At 36.7% G+C, this 14,644-nt stretch overlaps 1 protein-coding gene across 7 annotated transcripts; it reads right to left on the bottom strand.

Annotated features, from left to right (window-relative positions):
- Positions 1-7,814: 7,814 nt before the first annotated feature.
- Positions 7,815-14,644, bottom strand: LOC130736927 (WAT1-related protein At4g08290-like). 7 transcript variants are annotated; one of them, XR_009018611.1, is made up of 9 exons: positions 13,614-14,641; positions 13,417-13,479; positions 12,965-13,081; positions 12,565-12,802; positions 12,320-12,478; positions 10,104-10,165; positions 9,718-9,764; positions 8,353-8,858; positions 7,815-8,261 (listed from the first exon to the last, which is right to left on the bottom strand). XR_009018611.1 is itself a non-coding variant. In XM_057588713.1 (8 exons), exons 1-7 carry the CDS (start codon positions 13,823-13,825, stop codon positions 9,719-9,721), a joined length of 897 nt encoding a protein of 298 aa, XP_057444696.1. In that variant the 5' UTR covers positions 13,826-14,644; the 3' UTR covers positions 8,303-8,646; position 9,718. The 7 variants fall into 7 exon arrangements, 6 of the variants coding, with proteins under 6 accessions (XP_057444696.1, XP_057444685.1, XP_057444691.1 ...); XM_057588713.1 differs by lacking the exon at positions 7,815-8,261 and having other exon boundaries at positions 8,303-8,646; positions 13,614-14,644; XM_057588702.1 differs by lacking the exon at positions 7,815-8,261 and having other exon boundaries at positions 8,303-8,858.

The raw sequence follows: 14,644 nt of genomic DNA, 5'->3' as shown, positions 1-14,644 counted from the left end.
CCTTTGAGAAAAGAGTTGAAGGAGTTGCGGACAACAGGTGTGGATGCATATGATTCTTTCAAGCGAGAGATGTTCAAGCTACATGCAATTGTGATGTGGACAATTAGTGACCTTCCTGGGCTGTCAGCACTTACTCGGTGGAACATGTAAGACCCGGATTTTCAGAACAAGTTAATTTCCGACTCACGCGTGGAATCAGTGTAAGCGTGACAGGAGTTTGATATTTGAGAAAGATTAATGAAGAAGAAAGTTCAGGAATTGCTCGAGGAATGTTGCGTTGTTGCTTTCAGAGCTAGTGCGAGTCGTCTGCACACCTGCCTTATGGCGAGCGTGTCCAGAATAGGCTAATTTCGCTTTTAAAGCAATGTTTAGGCGATATTTCGAATTCTTGGAAAATTTAATGATTCTCTTTATTTTTCCTTCGACCAGCGTTTCATTTCGGAACTCTGGACTGTACGCACGACAGTATTCACTTTTCGAAAGTCTGCCGACGCTAATTTCTTTGCTTCGAAACCCTAGTTTCGAGCAATGGATGAAGACTTTTTATATTCGGGACTTTTAACGAAGTTTCCGTCCACGTTGCCAGATTTGTTTCGACATTTCCAATCTTTCTTCAGTAGGAAGTTTTGTCGTTTGAGCATCACAGCAAAAAGTAGTTTTTCGGGACAGATTAACTTACACCGCTTTTGGGATTTTAGATATCATTTTTCCCAAATCATAGATACTTGTTTTGAGTTCTGGAATTCTGACGCCAGAATCTCTCTTAGAATTCCTCGGTGAACGTGCTGCAAAAATCGGAATCGCGAAATTTTCATTTTCCCGCGATTTCACCTGCCTATAAATAGTCGAAAAAGCAAAAATATCTTCATTTTCTTCCATTTGGGGCCGCGGTTTGTGGAGAGAGAGGGAGAGGATATTTTCGCGAAAACTCGACCGATCTTCGCGCAGTTCGTCCCTACTTCTAGGTATCGAGGTAACTAGCATGAATCCTACCTCTGATTACTGTTTCTGTTGCGTTTCTGAAGTCGTTTCTGTGCTCACAGTTTTGAGCTTTTTCTAAAATGGTCCGATTTCTTCGATTTCTTGGTTGGGTTATGTTCCTTACGTTCCCATGAGCCTAAAACCTCTGTCAGTAATCGCCGATTGCGATTCAGTTGTCCAGGATCTAAAAAACTGTTTCAAAACCTTTTTGTCTCACATTTCGAAACTTTATTGTCGAAAAGTCATAATCTGACTTCGTGCCTTTAGGATTTGTTGTCACGGATGTCGTTAGGATCATTGCTGTCAAATTTGTTTTCAGAACTGATAACTTTGAAGTTTTGAGCCTTTATTTTGGACCAAAATGCCCCTGGATAGTCGTATTTCGACCCGATTGTCCGAAAATTGTTCCGACAGTTTCTTTGCCTTAGTTTTACCCTAAAACTACCTTGTAAACAGATTTGATCGTAGAAAAAGAGCCGAAGCCCTTTTTCCTTTGAGGCCGTGGGTTATTCCTTTAGGGGGGGAAGTTTTTCGTTTTCGAAAACTTGTCCTTTTCGTACCCGGATGTCGTATTCTGAAGCTTTAATGCTTTGTCTATCGTTTATGTATTGTATTGCGATCGAACTAATCGATTTTGTGTGGATTCTGCTTTGTTTTTCCTCCGAGGTTCAGTTGAAGGAACTTTGGAAGTTTCAAGGCATTCCTGTGAAGGAGATTTGATTTGCGAAGCTGGATCAGCTCGAGGTTAGGGCAACTTACAATATTAGCTATGATTGCATGATAGGCGTCGATAAATTCGACTTATGCTTTATCTGATATTGTTTATGATGTTGAGCTGATGTTATGATGCTTTTCCATAACTTGTGATGTTGTGCTTTTGTTGGATTGTGCGTTTTGACGCAACTTCGGAGTGGAGATTCATTGATCTGGTGATCTTTGACATTTCGGGTTGGATGAACAACCCTAGGCAAGTCCAAACGAGGGGTTTGAGGCTTAGCCATTTGTTGGGATTCGTTTGAATACTTAGACTTTCCCCGGGAAACTTCTTTTGGAGGGTTTTTGGAAAACTTAGAATGATTAGAATTTCGAAAACTAGAGACTCTGGGAGACTTAGACTTTGAGAAGTAAACTCATAACTTGACTAATTCAATTCGAAACGTTTTTACTAAACGAATAATCATAGGAGAACTAAAGGGGAAAATATTTACGAAAGACGGGGAAAAGTCGGCTTTTGTTGTGGGTTTGGAGAGTTTTGGAATTGGGGAAAGCCACTAAGGTGAGCTATGGTGATGATTGAAAGTCACCGAGTACTCTAGTACTCTTGGGAGTGTTGTTCGAGTCGTGTTGTATTGACCGGCACAGACTCTGGGCTTTGTTTGTGGGTTTTGTGGTGGGAGTTGTGTTGTATTGACCGACACTAACTCCGAGTCGTGTTGTATTGACCGACACTGACTCTGGCTTTGATTTTGGGTTTTGTTGTTGGGGTTGTGTTGTATTGACCGACACTAATCCCTTAGGTTATCTGGTTGTTCGAGCCGTGTTGTATTGACCGACACTTAGTGCTCTTGTTGTTTGGGCTGTGTTGTATTGACCGACACTAGACCCTTGTGTACTTTGTGGGTGGAGTGGAGTTGTATTGACCGACACTTACTCCGAGTTGTGTTGTATTGACCGACACTAACTCATGGTTTTGTTGGGATTGGGTTGTGAGCTAAACACTTTCGTGGTAAGGGCGATTCGTTGTTTGGCTAACCATATTGCATCAATCGGGTGAATAACGGGAATGGTTCACCTGTGCATATCATGGTGAATAACGGGAATGGTTCACCTTGCATAAATGATGAATAACGGGAATGGTTCATCATATGGTGAATAACGGGAATGGTTCACCAAGGATGAATAACGGGAATGGTTCATCCAGGATGGATAACGGGAATGGTCCATCCATAGTGAAGAACGGGAATGCTTCACTTGTGGCGAACGGGAACGCGTCACAAATCCGGATTCATGATTGCATATCACGCATACATTCATTCTGACTTGAACTGTGTGCTGTTTGGTTATTGAAGCAATGTTAGAGCCATAACATGCTAGGATTGTTTATATATATATATAAATCAACATATATCTATACCCCATATCACATGTTGAGTGTATATCTACGTATTTCTGTGAGTTGACCCTAGCACCTTGGCTTTGGTTTCATGTTTGTGTTTGGGCGGTCGGCCTGCTGCCAGATGTCGACGGTGGATTGGGTTTCGACGGTCTCTCCCTCGGGGGGGATCAGGTTTGAGCTGGTTGACTGACATGCCCCACCGCTTTGGTGATCGATCTTGTGGGTCATCGAGCGACGTACCGGGGAAGGGTCCTGGAGGACCGGACTGACGAGTGTGGACGTCTGACGAAAGGAGTTCTATGACGCATGGAGCTGAGCTTCAACTTGCCGACTTCAGATCGCTGTGGACTTGGTACATGGAAGGGTAGGTTTAGGCAGGCGTCATATTTTGTGTAGAGCTCTGATTCGTCTTACTTTTGGGACAGGGTAGGTTTCTGATGCATGGCTTTTCGTGTGGTTCTCTTATTGAGGGATCACAGTGAGTCAGTCGGACTGTAGGGGTCTTTGCTTAGGCCATTTTTGAGGCCGACTTTCTCCTAGTGGGTTGTAATTATAAACTTTCTTACTCACACTTCTGGGTTGTATATATTTGCCTACGGGCACACTACTCTGGAGTCACTGCGAGTGCGCGTGACGTGGAAGTGCAGCTGAGGCTGTACATGTTTATATTTGATGTATATTGGTTAGTTTAGTGGTCGGGTTATGTCTTTACTTTCTATCGCTTTATTTAAAAGGAATCAAACGAAAAAAAATTACCTGTTTTCCGCGTAAAGTTTATTTTTGGTTACTAAAGTGACACCTGGAAATCGGGGTGTTACAGAACACGTACACTGGACTTGCTTGACCATCATGTAACTTTGACTTTATCTGTTGTCGTCTCTCTCATAGTAAAAAAAGTTACTTTATGGGTCATCGTCGTTTTCTTGATCGAACACACAAGTTTATATTTAACATGGTTCGTTTTAATGGTGAGCAAGATCTGCGTGATCCACCCGAAACAGTCACTGGTTATCAAATTCTTGAACAGGTTCATAATATTAAGGTTATATTTGGCGGAAATCCAAAGAAGAAAGGGGATTCAAAAGGAAAAAGAAAAAGAAGACGCAATGAACAACTTCCACAAGGTGGCACTGAGCAATGGAAAAAGAAGAGTGTATTCTTTGATCTTCATATTGGAAGGATAATCGGCTACGCCATAATCTCGATTTGATGCATATTGAGAAGAATGTTTGTGAAAATCTGATATTCACTTTGTTAAATGATAGTGGAAAGTCAAAAGATCATCTCAAAGCCCATAGAGACCTTCAAGCTATGGGCATAAGACCCGACCTTTGGCCTGATGAAAATGGAAAGTATCATTTGGCGGTCTTTACAATGACTAATGTTGGTAAGAATGCATTTTTGAAAACTTTAAAGAATATCACGGTGCTTGATGGTTATTCGAGCAACATTTTTAGGTGCATTGACTTGAATACTAATAAGTTGAGTGGAATGTTGAAAAGCCATGACTTTCATATATTGTTAGAGCAGTTATTGCCATTAGCTATGAGATCAACATTGCCTGATAAGGTTACTACAATATTAATGGATTTCTGCTCATTCGTTAGAAAATTAAGTGGTAAAATGTTGAAAGTGGAGGATTTAGACAAATGGCAAGATCAAATCATCCTCACCTTATGCCACCGGGAAATGTTATTTCTTCCTTCATTCTTCATTGTGAGTGTTCACTTAGTTGTTAATCTTGTTAAGGAAATTAAGCATGGAGGTCCTGTCCATTATCGGTGGATGTATCCGATAGAAAGGTAAAAGTGTGTTACAATTCTTTTTTGTTTTTCATTTGGTGATGTAAATGGTTATTAAATCATGTTTCTTTGGGTTAACCTATAGGTACTTAGGACATCTAAAATCCTATGTACGTAATCAAGCAAGGCCAGAGGGCAGCGTAGCAAAATGCAACTTGATGGAAGAGATTCTTACATTTTGTTTAAGATATTTAGATAACATTGAGACAAGATGGAATCGACCTCGCCATGTTGATGATGAGCCTAATCATATAAAATCTTAATCATGTGTAGTCGAATTATTTCCTAATGTTGGGAGGCCAGTTGGTAGCTCTTCTAGTTATACTCTTACACATATGGAAAAGTTACAAGCTCATAGGCACGTGTTGAGAAACTTCCCTGTAGTTGATTCCTATCTTCAGTAAGTTGATATTTCATTTGGATTGATCATTCCCTTTTTCCTTCATGTATCTAACATGATATAAATGAATAGGCAATTTAGAGCTATTGTACGAAGGCAATTAAGGAGTGGTACAAGGAATACTCCTGAGGTTGACAAGAAGGTTCATAGAGAGTTTGTTCGTTGGTTCGCTAATCGTGTAAGTGTTTTTGTTTACGTATTTAACGTTTATATTTTTATTGGAATGCGGCTAACAATGTGTGGTATGACTTGTAGATCCAAAATAATCTCGACACTATTTGCGGATCAGATAAAGATATTCTTATAAGTCTCTCACAAGGTTCTTTTAACCAAGCTCGAAAGTTCACTGCATTTAATCTTAGTGGATACAAATTTCGAACCTTAATACGAGACAAGTTATTCAAAACTCAGAATAGTAGAGTTTATGGCATGTTTGGAACAAGAAGTTACTCAAGCAGTAGTGGTTCTCAGATGAGGTTTGGAGGGGTGCCTTATTATGGAAGATTGGTAGACAACATTGAAATATGCTATAATGGTTTCACTGTACCCATGTTCAAATGTGAATGGGCTAATACTACAAACCAAACAGGCTTAAAGACATATAAATTGGATTTTGTGTCTATTAACTTTGGAAGACTAATACATACTGGAGCACATGAAGATAACGAACCGTATATTAAGGCCTTTGAAGCTCAATTGGTATATTATGTGGACGATGAAAATGATCAAGGTTGGAGCATAACAGTTCATCTGAAGCCAAGAGACTTGTATGGGATGGGAGAAGATGAAGAAATTATGGCATTCAATGACACATACCCATCACAAAATTTGGAACAAGTTTTCTCTTATGCTACCACTCACATACAATTGGCAAGAATGAATACAAGTGATGGTCCTGAAGTTTCATATATTGATTATGATTTAAGCTCTGTTTCATATATTGATTATGATTTAAGCTCTGATAATGAGGATGCTGTTTAATTTCATGATAACTATGAGTGTAATTTTGAAAGCTACATACTTATTTTGATTGTAGGTCATTTTTCGTTTGAACCTGATTCATTGTGATACAATATCATTAGGATTGGTCCCTGGTGGAAAATTCTAGATTTTTACTTTAATTCAATGAATGTTTAAATGCATGCAGGACCTTCAATTATTCAAAATTTATCTCTTTGATCATATTGTGTTCACTCTTTGATTGTATAGTTGTGCAACTACTTTGAATTTTCTACAGGTATGACTCGTAGTCCCAATACTCGTGCTCACAAGTGTCGATCAACACCTAATGACCAACCTGACTCTTCACAAATCAATCTGCCAAGTGCATAAGTTAGCAACAGTCATACTTTTTTAATGATTGGTTGATTATTGTATTTGTTTATAATGTAGGAAATATATGGAAAAAATGTAGCAAATCAGGCTAAACAAGTGATCCCTCATACACTGGGATCAAAGTCACTAGCAAGAAAGAGAGATGAGCTGGTATGAAATTCTGATCCTTTCTCAATTTGTTGGTATTTTATATTTATAGAAGCATGAATTAAATGTATAATTATTGTTTATATGGTGCAAACACTTAGGAGTTTCAAGATGGACGACCATATACTAGAGCAGACATGTATCTTGTTTCTCATTAAAAGAATGATGGAACTTATATTAATGATGAAGCTAGACGCAAATGTGTACGTATAGTTTATTATTAGTCATTTTGTATTGTTATTGGAAACTTAATCACTATGGTTGATTGATGCACTTTATATATGTGTCTGTTCAACATTATATGCAGGACCAATTGCCCACTACAATTGAAAATTGTTCTTCTGAAAATGAAGCCTTAGTTGAAACTTCTGGGAAGGATTGTCCTGGCTATGTACGTGGCATGGGACTTAGAGTAACTCCAACTCAGATCACTGGACCTAGCCTCAACAGGTCAACCCTTCAAAATGATGTTATGATGGAAAAAATGCAATCTGAAATTGAATCTCTAAAGGAAAAAGCTGCTGAAGTTGAATCTTTAAAAGCACAAGTTGCTGAGATGGATGTTTTGAAGGAACAACTTGCTTTCCTTATGCAAGTTCATAAAGAAAATGGGGGTAGAAAAATTTATACTAAATTTGCTAAACATTTTTATTTTTTTGAGCAACTAAGCTTTCACTTACTCTATAATTTCATTTTAATTTCAGGTTGTTGGTTTCAAAAAAAAAATTTCAGGTTGTTAACTTGGAATCACCAATTAAGGGAAACGAGATCATCTTTCTCCTCTAGTCATGTTTGAAGATCAAGGAACACCATCACAAAAGACTATTTAGATTTTTCAATTTTCATGTTATGTACTTCGTAGAGCATGTATGGAAAATACAATTATGTTAAATTCCTTTTGGTGGGACATGTTATGTGCACTTTGTGGAACATAACTTAAATTTTGGATTTGTGTTAAGCACTCTTAGCTTCATTGTGAAGAATTGGTGGATATATATATGCTTATGCATGTATTTGGTGGTGCTTGAATGGATTTTCTTTGGCACAAAATTTTCCCTTTGTTGATTAATTTATTATGTAAAGAAAATTAGAAAGTAGGTTAAAAAAAAACCAAAAACAGAAGAAAAAAAAAACATTAATTTTCTGGAGTTTTGGCGGCGGTTTCAACCGCTGCTAGGTCCAGAAACAATAGAACACATATTTTGTGTTACCGGCGGTTTTAACAGCCGTCGGTCCTACTTACAACCGCCGCTAACACCCAGTTTTGTTGTAGTGAAGGATATTAGATAGCCAGTAACTCCAAGAGCAGGATGTCCAATCATCCAAGAAACCATAAAAGCTAGCAATTCATTCTCCAACCATGCTACGAAGACACCCTCCAATGTCACCTCGACGCGGCGTCCCATGGACGCTACCATCAACATTAACCAATAACCACAATGCAGTCCTTGAGGGAAGGGGACCACCTAACCCAGCGTTGCTGCTCCATCGAAGAACGCGGTCATATAAGACTTAGAATGATTTAAAATAAGTGTATCCATCCATTAATACATACAACACAAGATTCTTACTTTTTTTGAAACACATAAGATTCATGGTAGGTGATTAAGTGAAGGGATACAAAGATCCATTACTACACCCTACTAATAAATGTATCCATTATCTCCATACATTTCTGTGAGTAACCGCTTCTCTTCCTCCTCTGACCTTGCAAGCCATTTGAATCCAAGTTCACATCCTTCTTTTGCAGCTATCTGGAATTTTTCTCTACTGGATCAGTTTTAAGACTTTCTTCTTCCCTCGTTTATGAGCAGCCTGACCTCTCTTCAAATTGAATGTTTTTAATGACTCTGGAATATCCACACCTGAGGCACAGTAATATTTTCTAGAAAGAGCTTGTTTAATTAAGGCCAATTTGTATTTGCATGTTTGCTTCTACTTGGTTCAAAATACCCAAACTCAAAACCAAACACACTAACAAAATGTATTACTTTCATCCCTTGATTCAAAGTGCAGCAACATCTATTAAAAAGGAAACAGGTAGATACTCCCTCCTTTCCAAAATATCAGCTCAGATCTGAAATTGTTTAAATTTATATTTTCACCTTAGATAACCAATATAAGGAATGAGTAAAGTGAATGAAAAAGCACAAGGGGAATAAAGCCTAATTTACTCAAATGAAATCATATGTTCCTGAAATTAAAGATATTTAATGATTTTCTTAATCCTTGCAGAAAAACTTCAATGACTGATATTATGAAACAGAGGTAATAGTTCTAGTTCTCGGGCTAGCAGGTGTGTGCTTGACACAAGCAGATACATTCTCTGAATGCACGTTCGGAGACTAATTTCTTTTGAGACAATCTCTTTTGAGACGTAAAAATTACCGAAGCAGATTTTGCCTCTTCCAACAATGTCTTCTCCATTCATAGGTCCAAGGATCAAACCCATGTAATGCTTACCGGACTTGGTTATCTATAAGCTGTGTTGAGCTTTGTTGGTAATAACAATTAACAAACAAGCTATGAACCAATATATCTGAGATATCTGAGCTTCTATTTATCAAAAAGATTATAGCAGTAAGCTAGACCAATTCCTAACTATGTAAATGTGCCTTTGTTTCATTCCATTTCTGGCTGGGGCTTGCTTAATCTAGTTTGATCATGTGATTGTTCATACCTCTCCACTTCTCTAACCTTTTTGACATTACTTTTCCTCTATAGTCTATACCACAATATAACTTATATACATCTTTTACATGTTCTCTTTGGTGATTCGTTGACTCAAGAGCAATGCATCTTTCCCACTGCATATCAATAGCATCCAATGTACTAATTAAGTTTTTGTGTCTAATTCATCTTTAAAAGGAAGTCAGGTACAATGATGCACCAAATATTTCGTAAATAAAATGGAGAACAGAAAGCGACAAGCTTACCTTAAAAAAAAACCAGATCCATAAGTAATAGCTTCCCCAACATGCCCCTGCATACATATGAAGAGTGAAATTAACAAACCAAGGCAAGATCTTTGAAGTTTAAACAAGTATTAGAAAATTTATCTTGTTCCCTCCTGAAAGGAGATAATGTTAACAATAAATCCGTTAGGATAAGTTCTTGCAGATTAAGAGGGAAACGAACTTTCTGAGCACCATATATTACAGTGCAAGCATTCTTTATTACGATTTAAAAGTTTTGAAGTGTAAGATTAAAGTAATAAAATTGGCCAAAAGAGCATGTTAGATAATTTTGTAGATTATCTAAAGTAACTAAATGCATCATATTTAGCTAAACATTTAAAAAATAAGATCTTATAGTCTTCAACCATTGAAGTTGCTGAATGCTGATAATATCCATTTGCATGAAATACAACTCCTGCAAGTGAACCTATAATAACAGAAAATGAGGAAACAAATGTTGATAATATGAAGTAATAAGGCACAAATGGACATCAAATTTCAAGCTCTTTGAACAAATTTTGTTGAAATTTGTCATATCACATTCACACCAGTTTTCTAGTGCCAAAACTAATGTAGTTAAGAAATCATACAAATTGCTCATTCCCATATTAAAAACCACATATCAGATTCAACATACCAATACTATCAGTTTTCCACAAACATATCATACAAAAAAATGCAGAGCACAGATCAAGGAGAGGGCTGTCTGACGAAAACTGGGAGTTGGAGAGAGAGGACTCCGGGTGACAGAGAGATGTGTGATGACTTGCAAAAAGTAATGGATATGAATGCAGGTATCCGTTACGAAACCCGGATCATTTAGTGATTTTGTAGGCATTTGCGTGTACTTCCATTTATGCATCTTTTTCATAATGATAGAATATTACTTCTTTTATTAGATAATGATGATAGATTACTGACTCAAATATTCTTTCTCTTCTCTTCGCTCCCTCTTGTCTTTGATCATGTTGAAGGAATGTATATTCCTAACCTCCTTTACAAAATTCAGTTTACATGGCAATCACATGAGTACTAAAGAACAGACAAACATGCTAATTAACATATCCTCACTCACTGCCTTATATACATAGGTTGTAGTTGTAGAAGTACATTATATATTGGTTTTTAAAATATTTATCAAATCTTCCATATTTACCCTTAATTATAAGTGTTAGTCAAACTTTGGCAATAGAAAAGCTAAGTAAATACAAGGGTATATATGAAAGAAGATAATAAATATTCATAAAATCTAGTATGTGGTCTTATATTAAAGGACACAAAAGTATTTCTAAGGGGTCTTATAAAAATAAACAAAGGGAGAGGAGTAATAATTAATTTGTAAGAAGTTTTATTAACTTTCCTAAATTACTCTATTTAAAAAAATACAAATTCAGAAATATGTTTTTCTCTAATTGAATCATATGCTTAATTTCTTATGAATTTATCTCTCAAAATTCACAACTTTTAAAAATTTCACTTTCTCTTTTATATTAAATATGAGAGTAAATTTAAAAAATTCATTTATCAATTTCTAAATATTAAAAATGACTTATATGTAAGTTAAAAAATAACTTATAGTCATATTAAATTTCAATTGACTTGAAATTTACTAAAAAGAATTCTGTAAAAGGAGAAAACAAAATACAGTAGACTTTAGACTTTGTATGGCCCAACTTATTTTGGAATTAAAAGCTACTTTTAAGTCAAAGTTAAAAATAAGAGCTTTTAAAAAAAGTAGAAGCCGTTTGTCCATTTTTATTTTTTTTATAACTTAAAAGCTACTTTTAAGTTAAAAGTTATTTGGTAAAACTCTTTAAAAAAAGTCTCATATTCCATTTTTCGTTTTTCTTTTAATTAATTTAAAAAATAGGCCACAATAACCATCATAACCAACGTCACCTTCAAACCCTATTTTCTTCACCCAACAACAAAACTTATTTTGATCTAATATATTCTCGCACAACACGAGTTTGAATGGTTAATGCTAATTGGATTGAAACTTATTTTGATCTAATATATTCTCGCAAAACTTATTTTGATCTAATATATTTTCTTTACTTTTTTTGTTTCAAGTTCTTTAGGCTTTGGATCTCAGCTCTATGACGGTTGTTGGGTGTTATGGTAGGGTTTTGTGTATTGCACGCTTGGGTTGGTTCTCTATCTTGCAGGTTGAAATTTACTAAAAAGAATTATGCAAAAGGAGAAAACAAAATACAGTAAACTAATAACTTTTTCTTTACTTTTTTTGTTTCAAGTTCTTTAGGCTTTAGATCTCAGCTCTATGACGGTTGTTGGGTGTTATGGTAGGGTTTTGTGTATTGCACGCTTGGGTTGGTTCTTTATCTTGCAGGTGTCGTGCGATTGGTAAGATCCCATTCGGCTAAACCTACCATTTCTTTACTTCCATAGAGACCTCTCATAGTTGTGTTTGGTTTGGCATTGGATGTGGGGTTTTTAGATGTTTTTTGGTGTTTTTTAAGCTGTAGTGTCAGGGTTCTGCCAATTTTGTTGGCGTAATAACTGTACCATGTTGAGAGGGGTTGTTTCTCAACATTAAATTTAAATGAGTTTGTTGGCAAACCGTGTAAAGTGGAGCATAGATCCTATAGTCCCAACCAATTGCCCAAGCGTGGGGGTGACGCTCAGCCACAAGTGCCACCGCAGTGCCTTCCGCTGTTCCCGCCAAGCAAATCAACGTCGCCAGTGATAGCTCTGCTGGATATCTTTTCACCGTTATTGACTGCATCATTTAATATTTATTACATGTTATTAACAATATCCTCATTATATATGCTAAAATTAATTTACAAAGTCATTTTCGTTTACCTGCAAAATGTAGAAGGAAGACAAGGCCACACAACCCATTAGTATATAAAGAGCCCCTGTAGTTTGGTGGCTGTGAGAGGAGATGCTTCCATCTTGTTCGTGGGTTGTGTTTTCAGAATGAAAAAGGTTGAACCCAGGACCTTTGTACACTGCCATTAATAAAGCTCCTCCAAAGGTTACTAATGTTCCAATCACTTTGGCTTGACTCCGAATCTCCTTCAATTTGAGACGTTCCAGCCTAAATAAAATTGTTTTATTACACTCATTCAATAAATTATTCAGCTTACTTTACACATGTAAAACTTATATTATAAACATATATGCAAATTAAATCAAAGTGTGCGCACCAACTATATAAAAATTAGAAGAAAATGAACAGCGATGATAATTATTTATTTACCGGACGAAGACTGCGAGCAGAAAGGTGATAGAGGGCACGGCATTGGTGATAGCAGATGCGAATGATGCGGAGGTGTACTTCATCCCCAAGTAAGTGAAGCTTTGATTAAAAACTGGCCTGCTCAAAATTAATTAACCATGCACTATATAACGAACTAAAGATATTTGAGCGATTTAATTAAGATGGTATATATGACTCAAATTGAGTTTATCTAAGCTGTCTCATTTTGATGGAACATATAATTAAGTCGTTCGATCAGGAACAAACGGTGATCAAACGGCTCAGAAGGCCTGATTAATGTATGAATTTAGGATTAATGTTGTGACTTCATGAACTAAAATCCTTATTTTCAAAAAAAGAACTAAAATCCTTATTATTCCTTTATATGAATATATGCTTGGAGATACGCTCTTGTCATGTGTTACATAGGTAATAAGGTTTTAGATCATTACTCTAGAAATCCCAGAACCATTATCTGGAGGAAGACTGATAGTGTCATCTTGGGCCTACTTTTCCTGAAAAATATATAGTGAATAAAAAATTTGACAAAAGTAGAGCTAGTCACCGACTTAATGAAAGAAATATATAGTGCTTATAAAGGAAGATATTAAGTAACATGTAACTAATATACTAGTGATATGATTGACACCTTTCGAGAAAAAATGCAAAAGGAGCTATGGCAACGGTAGCCATGGCATTGCGATAAACAATGAACACAAAACGACTCATCCCATGGTTAAGAATATCCTTGCCGAAGATGTAATTTCCAGCCATGCCAAATTGCAACCCAATCATTAACAAGTATGGTTTTGCATCACTGAGTTGCTCGCCTAATCTGCAAAACACATTTTTGGAACTCATGGTGAGTGTGACTGGTCAAAGAGAGAGAAGAGTGGTGAAGAGAGAAAATATTAATGCTGTGGTTTGTTATGAGAACACACCTTGAGGGAGTACCTGAGACTGAGATGGATGGCCTTCCTTTTATACACACGCTAAAAGCTAAAGAGCAGTAGTATAATAATAATCATATTAATGTTTCATAGTATATATTGGGATTTTTAACCCCGGATCGATATATGCGAATTGTGACGGTTTCTAATGCCCATAATCTATAGAGTATAAGAAAAATCATTTTCTAGTACTTTGAGAATGTTACAGAGACTACCACAAAATTAGCATGTTCATTTTGTGGAGATTTAAAACTCTTCACTAAAAACCTTTTTACTCTTTGCGTTTTGGCGGCGGTAAAAAATAATTGCTAAACACATATGTCAATAAGTGGTTGATCCCATAGTACTAGTATTGTAATATGAATCTAAGTACTCTAATATTAGAATGCCCTAGCCTAATCGACACTTCATTTTTAGTTAGAATTGTACCAATCAAACAAATTTCCTTTTGACGGACAGGGGTCAAGGTGGGGAGGGCGAGGTGGCGCTTCTTCCTAAGGGTAGGGTTATCTGTAAGAGTTCCTAAAAGAGGGTGTGGTCGTCCAAAGAAGCTTAACTAAGGGGGTGTGCGACTCATAAGGAGCATCTGTCGCAGTTGGTGGTGACCTAAATGTATGAGGCCTAAGGGAAGACCAAGGATGTATGAGAAGATAGGTGGAAAGGAGAAGGAGCTTGGTGGGGTTTCCAGTAGTTCTCTGTTAACTAAGAGCACAGGTTCATTGGAAGCTAA

The sequence above is a fragment of the Lotus japonicus genome, chromosome 1, assembly GCF_012489685.1.
Source record: "Lotus japonicus ecotype B-129 chromosome 1, LjGifu_v1.2".
In the NCBI taxonomy this organism is placed as follows: Eukaryota; Viridiplantae; Streptophyta; class Magnoliopsida; order Fabales; family Fabaceae; genus Lotus; species Lotus japonicus.
This window is presented reverse-complemented; position numbering and strand designations above follow the sequence as displayed.